A 9781-nucleotide genomic window follows, 5' to 3' on the forward strand; every position below is an offset into this window, starting at 1 on the left:
ACTTGTTAAAAGAGGTATGTAAGGCACTGGGAAGATGGATAGATTTATTAAGAATTATTTTGAAGTAAACTGGAAATTTGGGTTGAGAACCGATTTTAGTTTGAGTAAGGACTAATTTGGCTTGATGAGAAAATTATTGTTAGCTGGCAGCCTACTTATAGGAATACTTAAATCAGTTTTTTCCTATAGCATTTGTAGCATATATGTAACTGCTAAAGACAACGATGACAAAAATTTCAGCACATTTCCCTGTAAGGATAAACAAACAGAAAACTCAGAAATCATTTAAAGAGCATTATAAGGGCAGCTGAATTCTGTCAATAAGTATTTGAAGTTAAAGTTGTAGTTAAAAATGACAACTTTTAGACTCTAACAAAACAGACATGAGTGAATATCTTACTAAAGCAAAGTTTTATCCAATTTAAAGATGTAGTAGTCTTTTTTTATTTATTTATTTCTTACTTACAAAAGAACTAGAAAATATGTAGAACATAATACAAAAATAATGGTTTAAGCCATGGTATCAGCACATGTGTATTAAGTCGCTGAGAAAACCTATTTGGAAAAAAAGACTTCTGAACCGGAATGCTTGTTTGTGTTTGGTTTGGCCTCCTGTCAGTCATTTTTATAGACGCTACGTCTTTATGGGCCCCTGTAGATCCTACAGGTGGAGCTTTAACATGAACATGGGTGGAAACAGGGGGGTGGGCTCAAGGGGGAAAAAAAACATCATTTAAATGTTGAACTTAACTGTTCATTTTACCTAATTCACCTTTAATTGCACTGTTCCTAAAGTTTATATAGTCACACCACTGCTTTAATCACTAATATGTGTGGTTCACATGATGGGTGGAATTTTGACATTTTCTACTATATATCGTCCTGAAAACAACAGACTGAAACTGAAATATGTTCCTCTTTTGCACATATCTAAACCACAAATAAATTTTTAGGAGAAAATTGAATTTAAATGTTCCATTCCAACTGCAGTGCAAGAGCATTATGGATATTTTGATAGACAGTATCTGACTGCAAAAAAAAAAAGAAAAAAAAAAGTGATGTTTAGTTATGGCACATAACACCAACAACTTGACCAAAGCATAAGATTCACTGTGTGAGGCAGTCATGATTAGCTAGCACGTTTTTAGATGTTTTTAGACAGACTATTTCTGTTAAACTGGCTCATTCGTCAACAAGACTTGCAGGAAGATAAAGAATCAGAAAATTGCAAATTTTGGTCAAAAACTTTGGCTGCCAGAATTAATCCACAGGACGTTCCCCAGACTGCCACACATATTCCACCCTTTGAAGAAGTAGTCCCATTATACAGATTAAAAGCTTCATTTAGAAATACAGTTCACTGAAGAATTTAAAAGTGTATTACAGAAATTTGTTTTGACGTACTGACCATCCCAGCAGCTCACCATGAATTTCATTATACTGTATGTTTTGAGTCATTTTTATTAGTAATGTATTTTCTGTTCTCTTTGTAGTACAGGAAAACTAGTTAAAGTTCTTGCCTGTAGTAATCGGATATACCCTACAGATGCAGTACATTGAGACTAGTTTATAATTCTGGTCTAATGTCGTCATATTTTCACCTTTATTTTGTTGTGTTTCTTCATCAAAACTGCTCTAAGGATTTCATCATTCTTTCCAGTTATGACAGAGCCAATCAAATGGATTTCCTGAGTGAGTTAAGAGCAAGCACTGAAGCTCATAATTGTGGTTGGACAGAGAAAGTTCAGCCGCGTACGTATACCATCCATTTGATGAATCTTGTGGTAAGACGTAAGCTGTGGGCTAAAAAAAAATCCCTTGAATAAGAAACTGAGGAAAGAGAGAGCTCTAGGATGAATGCTGAGCCTTAGAGAAAAGCTTACGTGGGAGGTGCCATCAAGGCCAATTGAAGAGTGTGCACAGCAGAGTGCGCTCTCTAATCTGGAGGTTTACGGGACGGGACAGCCTTGTGTGAGGCTCCCTTGAGAACCCCTCTATCCCCACACAGACACACACACACACACACACACACACACTCCTCTTCAGCAGCCAGGGGCCAGGAGCCAGAAACGTGTGTGGTTCAGACTGGCCGCCTCCACTGCACGCTGGCCCCCATGATGTCAGCGCTGCACTGGGAACTTTACTAAACAAAAGGCAGCCTGTGCGCTGGGCCGGAAACTGCGGCAAACGTGAAAAAACATAGGGGACAAGTGAGAGAAAAAGGCATGCTGGGTTCTTCACAGGAGAGAAGCCCAACGGCATGTGTTTGGCATCATTAGCACCTCATGAAGCTGAACTGAACTATTCAATCAGCACAGATGTGAATTGGAGTAGAGCATTTAAGCAGATGTGGGCCAGAGCCAAGCGTCATTTCTTCTCTGTGTCGCATGACTAGCTAGGTAAAGTGATCCATGGGCTCAGGATATGAGAGCATTAAATGTGTATGATCATTCCACAGTTACTGACTGGTAGTTATATTTGCTTCTGACCACTATGACTTATGCTCATTCAAGATATTTGTCCAAGCAGTAGAGTTAGAGGAGACGGGTGAGTCACAAATGTCTGTTGCGGAACTGACTGGCCTGTGCTGTCGTCAAGACTTTGTGGTCTTGTGTAATATCTGAAGTATTTCACCTAATCCTCAGGGAATTAGCATTGCGTTATTGCTAAACCATACAACCAGCTTCTGAACAACCACTGCTGATTTGGAACAGAGCTGCCAAGACAATCATCTGCCTGTCAAGTCTGTCTTTTATTTCAAATAATTAGTCCATAAAACAAGTAATTAAAATATAAGACTAATAAGAACCAGAGACCAATGGCAAAATTCAGACTGACCAAACACTGATTTCTACTCATTAGAGCATAATAGCAAAAGGATGTTGCCGGTCTGATTAGTTTACAAGACGACCTTCTTTTGTACAGGAGTCTATCTGGAAACCAGCCAAGTGGGATTAAAGGATACTTCCAATGCTACTATAGTGAAGCACTGTTACCACTGCGTGCTACAAAGAGGAAGAAGACGAAACCATAGATGGAAGCCAGCATTCAGAAAGAAATGTATATAGATAAATACCTGAACAACTGGATGTCCTCCAGCAAGTGCCTTCACGGCTCCTCTGCTTCCCTCTGTTTCATAGTGAGCACGATGGTGAGATTTAGGCTGAACCTCGATCTGCAGGCTGTATGGGCCAGAACTGGAGGGCAGCTGCCAGTCAAGAGCTGGCAAGGATGGGCTAGATAAAATAGAGTGACAACGAGAGAGTCTTGGTCTAGCAAATTGTTGTTGATCGAATAAAAACAATAAAAGATATTGTGGATTCAAACAGTTGACCTGTTGGCTTAGTCTTAAAGAATCAGTTGATGCAGAACATTTGCATTTTACCTGATATAGGGCTTTGGTTTAGACCAATATGGATGATGTGGTACATCCAGAAAGCTAGTGTAGCCCTCCTTCTTAAATGCTAGGCGTGATGTGGAGTAGTCCTCATGACTGAGCTCTGCAGAGCCTGTCTCGTCACCTCCAGGCTCAGTCTTGAGGCTTACAGAAGCACTATGCTCCATGCTGGTTTTCCTGGTCTTGAGTGGAATCCCCTCTCCAATATCAGTCATTCCATCTGTGCTGAGGGCATTAATGGCTGCCACAATGGCAGAATTGGTGTACTGGTTGGTGTTGGACAGCCATGTGTCTTCAGTCATGCTGAGGCGAGGTGAGGTTTGTGGAGACAGCCCTGGTGACTGGTTAGGTGAATATGGATGATACTTGTGAGAGGCGTTGCCACTAAAGCTGTACTTCCGTTTCCCAACACAAGGGGAGTTGGAGCGGGAGCCACGAGGTGCCGTCCAGCTTTCATCAGTCACACTGGTGCGGGGAGATCCTGTAGGCGATTGGCGAGGTGAGGTGCCCAGGGTTCCAGACAGCAATGAAGAGGAACCTTTGGGCGAGACACATGGTGACTGCCATGGGGAGTTCTGTGGTGAGTTGTCATAATTGCATGAGTAGCCTGACTCATACGATGAAGCCTCTGAGTGACAGCTACGTGATGAAACGCTGCTAGCTGGGCTCAAGCAGCTGGGGTCGCGGTAACCTTCACCACTAGGCAATGTTAAAGTCACGACGGAGTTGACACGCTTAGCTACAGGTGCATTGTTCTCTTCCACCTCATCCTCAGGGAACTGACCATAAGCTGTGATCTCGATGCGTGGGCTTTCAAGAGCAGGGGCTCCATTGGGGCCAGATGACTGGTAGTATCCCATTGAGCCCATGTCTTCACTGGGGGAGAATGAGGACGGTTGACTGATAGAAACAGAGATGGAGGGACTGGTCTGAAGGTTGTGGTACTGGGTGGGAAGGCAAGGGCTGCTCAGTTGAAGGGATAGGCTGATGTTTGGTGTGTAGCTGTATGCATCTGCAGAGAGAAATGTATGGTAATTCACTATCTTTTCATATGGCAGGTCTAAAACCATGAACTGTTTTGAACAAAAAAAACAAAACATTTTTTTATTTAAACTCATCTAAAAGAAAGTAAGACGACTGAAACCAAAAATACCCAGCCAAAAATAACTGTATTAAAAATACGTCATCAAACATAAAAACAGATGGAAAACCAATCCATTCCCTCAGCCAGTCAGTCTAAACACAAGATCAGTTAGTGTAATATAAGGTATGGTATATGGTCCCGACAACACAGAGCAAAACTTTTGGTTGATTTTACTGAAACCACAAACCAGCAGGGACAAAGTAATAGAAGAAAAAAAGTCAGTAACTGACTGAAGTCACAGACTACACTATTAACACTGAGTTAACAGTTTATAGGTTACCTAAAATCTTATTCTGAATATGTATAATATACATGCTGAATTGGCAGTTTATAAACTAGCAAATCTTGCATCTAAAGTGAAAAAGTGTTTAATGGAATTGTACATGGCAATTTCACAGAGGCCCTAATTGTCACAAGGAATTGTCACATGGATGAAAGGTTCATGCTAAATCTGCTGTCAATGACCTTTAAAAAAAAAATACAGCTAACATTTGCTGAGGCATCAAAACTGGCATCTAGCATCATTTAGGACTCTTTCGTCTGTCCCCTATGGGGATACTCTTCAAATCTATATGTCGGACCATACAGTTTTCCATTTCAGAAAACGTTCCAAGTACACCTTTGGAAAGCCAATAACCCTTAACTGTACAAAGAACCTATAAGGAACCTTGTTTTCTAAGGGTGTAGATAGAGAGGGTTCCTCAAGATATCCAGACTGAAAACAGCATACCCTGTGCTAAGTATAGAGGGTTTTCAGTTTGTCCTCCCAATGCGAACCTGGAGGTTTATATGTAGAAATCTACAATAGAGGGTTCTAAAAGGGTTCCAAGTAGAATTCTTTTACAGTGCCCTCCACTAATATTGGCACCCTTGGCCTTTAATGTTTAACCTTTTGATCTTTTTTAATAAAATTCACAAAAATACTCTGCTTTCATGGATATCAAACAATTACAAACAAAATAAATATAAGTGTGCAACAATTATTGGCACCCTTTTAGTCAATACTTTGTGCTACCTCCCTTTGCCAAGATACAGCTCTGAGTCTTCTCCTGTAACGCCTGATGAGGTTGGAGAATACAGGGCATGGGATCTGAGACCGTTCCTCCATACAGAATCTCTCCAGATCCTTCAAATTTCAAGGTCCACACTGGTGGACTCTCCTCTTCAGTTCATCCCACAGTCAGGGGACTGGGATGGTCATGGCAGGACCTTGATTTTGTGGTCAGTAAACCATTTTTGTGTTGATTTTGATGATGTTTTTGATCATTGTCCTGCTGGAAGATCCAACTGTTGATATTTGATAGAGTCCATGATGCCATGTATCCTAACAAAATGTCCAGGTCCTCTGGCAGAAAAACAGCCCCAAAACATTAAAAATCCACCTCCATATTTAACCGTGGGCATGAGGTACTTTTCCATATGGCTACCTCTCTGTGTGCTCCAAAACCACCTCTGGTGTTTATTACCAAAAAGCCCTGTTTTGGATTCATCTGCCCATAGAACCCGATCCCATTTGAAGTTCCAGTAGTGTCTGCAAACTGAAGATACCTGAGTTTTTTTCGGTTGAGAATAGAGGCTTGTTCCTTGAAACCCTTCCAAACAGCTTGTGGTGATGTAGGTGACTTCGGATTGTAGTTTTGGAGACTTTCTGACCCCAAGACACAACTAACTTCTGCAGTTCTCCAGCTGTGATCCTTGGAGATTTTTTGGCCACTCGAACCGTCCTCTTCACAGTGCGCTGAGGTAATATAGACACACCTCCAATTCCCGGTTGATTCATAACATTTCCAGTTGACTGGAACTTCCTAATGATTGCCCTGATGGTGGAAATGGGCATTTTCAATGCTTGTGCTATTTTCTTATAGACACTTCCCATTTTGTGAATCTCAACAACCTTTTGCTGCACATCACAGCTATATTCCTTGGTCTTACCCATTGTTATGAATGACTAGGGGGATTTGGCCTATAGTGTTACCTCATATTTATACCCCAGGTATACTAAAATATATATATATATATAATCATTGGGAATATACTTCAAATATATTTTTCTCATATGAATTCATATGGGCAACAATAATATTTAACAAAGATTTGTTTTTGTTTTTTTGATAAACCTGTGTTGCATTTGCAGTTGTTTGATATCCATGAGAGCAGAGTATTTTTGTGATTTTTTTTAAACAAAAGAGCAAAAGGTTAAACAATAAAGACGATTTTTCACAGCCTTCCTTGCTCGTAATTACCAAGTGTGCCAATATTAGTTGAGGGCACTGTATAAAGCTGGAATGGTTAACCACTCAATTAACCATTGAGAAACTCTTTTTTCCCCCTAAAATATGTGGAACACTTCTTCTCCAGACCGGTGTGCAGACAGGACAGCTTTAGTCTGTAAGAAATTATGCGCGAGCCTCACAAGGAAATTAGGAACAGTCTCTTGTGAAAGCCAGTGCCACGCAGACCCTGAAACCACAAGCTCCACTAAATGAAGTCAAACAGAGCAACAAGCCCTGTCTGAATCACTGAAAATAGGAGGACTGGGTTATTACAGCAAAAGACTAACACACACTGCACTGACTAACAAAGTGTATATGATAAATGGTTGCCTTTGACTGAGATAAACATGAATCACAGTGTCATGTAAACTACTCTCTGTCATGAGGCAATAGGTGCTGCTCAAACACAGAGCTCAAAACTGTATAACGGTCTGCTTGTGAAGCAGGAGCCACGCCCACCCAAACTCAGCTTCAGACTCCTTCAGCAAACTTAATCAAAGACAACGAACAAAGACATCAAAGAAAAATACTATTTTACTGCGCACGGGTGGGGGGTGGGGAGTGGGGGGGGAGCTGGGGGGGGGGGGATGGGGGTCCAATATTTTACCTTAATATTTAAGATGGTTAGAATTATGAAAGCACATTCTATCCAACATGCATTACTTAAAAATAACTGTAAAGAATTATAATAAATAAATAAAGGAATAAATATATAGCCTATAATAATGATGGCATACTACCTTCATCTGCTGATTTCATGCTTCCGACCTCTTTGGTGAAAGTTAACCGTCCAAGTAATGTAAATCTCCAAAAACTTGGGTGAAAAAAAATGGTCAGTTCTGTCCAATTCTGTCATACAAAACGCAGTCACGGAAAAGTGCGCATCATTTATAAAGGCGCTTGCTCAAAATCCAAAATGTAGATATGTGCCTTAGTAAACTAGTTTTTTTTGTTGTTTTTTTTTGTTAGAAATCCTGTTGCGTCGTTTTAATGCAGGAGTTGTAAATGAAGTGCCGGGCTGCTCGGGGTCTTCGTGACGCACTAGCTCACGCGGTGAGGTCTCCGCTGCTTTACAAAGCCGGGAAATACCTCCGTTCAGTAACGCCCCCTGTCTGACGTCACGCATCTCAGACGGCCCGCGTGAGGGATTCTCTCCAGTGTTGCCAGTTCCACGTTTTCCCCTCTAAATCGAGTTGGTTTGTAACGGATTTGAGGTTTCGTCCAGTAAGTAAGCTGAGTGTTTTGAAGAAGTTGAAGAAATTCCATATTAATTTAGATTCAACTTTGATTGCATGATTTGTATAAAATGGTCTACAAGTTGTAAAAAAAAAAAAAAACAGAAACAGCTACTGGACCTATAGGAAATGAATATTCCATCCATCCATCCATCCATTTTCTGTGCCGTTTATCCTACACAGGGTCCCGGAGAGTGTGGAGCCTATCCCAGGGGACTCGAGTCACAAGGTCCACCCTGGACAGGGTGCCAACCCATCGCAGGGCACAATCGCACACACACACACACACACACACACACACACACACACACACACACACGCACACACACTATGAACAATTTAGAGATGCTAATCAGTCTACAATGCAAGTCTTTGGACTAGTGAAGGAAGCCGGAGTACCCAGAGGAAACCCCCGAAGCTAATAATAAAAATAGGCATGTGGAAGGATGTAGGTGTGTGGATGGTAGAGACGTAAGCCTCAAGCTTTCACACAATGTGATGTTGTTTCTATTGTACAATACCACTGTGTCTGATTATGATTTAAATTCATGTTCACAAGGCGACGATTCGATACTTGACAAAAAACTGAATCTGCTACTATAAAATTTCAATACATAAGGCAAAGATTCATAATTTGATGATAGAACTGTGCCCTGCGATGAGTTGGTACCCGGTCCAGGGTATCCCGTGCCTCATGCCCCGAGTCCCCTGGGATAAACTCCAGGCTCCCTATGACCCTGTGTTGGATAAGCGGTACAGAAAATGGATGGATTTTATAATTGATAAAAATTGACTTATGATTGTTGCCTATTAAGTCAATGCATTGGTCCAAATCGTCTGATTATTACACCCCTATAGTGGATGGACATGTGGAGAGATGAGGTACAGGGAAGGTACAGTTTAGTATGCATTTAAGTAACATTCTCAGCCCAGATCTCTATTAGACACACCTACCTCCTGGGTGTCTCTAGGTGTGTCTATTAAATAGTTAGTTAATAAATAGTTCATTTATTTGTATTTAATTTGTGTTAATCATCCACTACCCAGCATCATTAGTGTCAGCTTATTACCACAGAAATTCTGTTGCTTGGATATTTTTTGGCTCGTGGACTGTTTCTCATCCCTCTAGTGACACTAAAACCTACAGCAACCCTGCTGTGTCTGATACAGTCGTACCACTGCGCTATTCATTGCTGCATGGAGAATGGTTCAACATCTATATCAGGACAACAGTAGTCCTATGGTGGTCCCATTCCACTGAAAGATTGGGGTAAACGTAGATAATTGTACACTCTTAGTAGGAAAAAATGTTCTTCCAGGCAGCACGTTCGCCTCACACCTCCAGGGTCGGGGGTTCGATTCTCGCCGTGGCCCTGTGTGTGCGGAGTTTGCATGTTCTCCCCGTGCTGCGGGGGTTTCCTCCGGGTACTCCGGTTTCCTCCCCCAGTCCAAAGACATGCGTGGTAGGCTGATCGGCGTGTCCAAAATTGTCCGCAGTGTATGAATGAGTGTGTGAGTGTGTATGTGATTGTGTGCCCTGCGATGGATTGGCACCCTGTCCAGGGTGTACCCCGCCTTGTGCCCCATGCTCCCTGGGATAGGCTCCAGGTTCCCCGTGACCCTGAAAAAAGAGTAAGCAGTAGAAGATGGATGGATGGAAGGATTTACGTAAGTGTTTTTAAATATGCTATACTGTATTAATAATTTTGACTTGACTAGTTAATTGTTCTTA

At 41.5% G+C, this 9781-nt stretch overlaps 1 protein-coding gene across 2 annotated transcripts in view; it reads right to left on the reverse strand.

Moving 5' to 3' along the window:
- Window positions 1-8498, reverse strand: part of nfatc1 (nuclear factor of activated T cells 1) — a 48390-nt gene extending 39892 nt beyond the window's left edge. The window contains exons 1-3 of one of the 2 annotated variants that reach the window (XM_053612738.1): window positions 7555-8498; window positions 3386-4409; window positions 3077-3236 (exon numbers count right to left, since the gene is read on the reverse strand). In XM_053612738.1, the coding sequence (XP_053468713.1) occupies window positions 3077-3236; window positions 3386-4409; window positions 7555-7573 (1203 nt within the window). In that variant the 5' untranslated portion in view covers window positions 7574-8498. The remainder of the gene's footprint in view (window positions 1-3076; window positions 3237-3385; window positions 4410-7554) is intronic. The other variant, XM_053612737.1, reaches the window with a different exon arrangement.
- Between the last annotated feature and the right edge of the window lie 1283 nt (window positions 8499-9781).

Source organism: Ictalurus furcatus, chromosome 24, assembly GCF_023375685.1.
Source record: "Ictalurus furcatus strain D&B chromosome 24, Billie_1.0, whole genome shotgun sequence".
Classification (NCBI taxonomy): domain Eukaryota; kingdom Metazoa; phylum Chordata; class Actinopteri; order Siluriformes; family Ictaluridae; genus Ictalurus; species Ictalurus furcatus.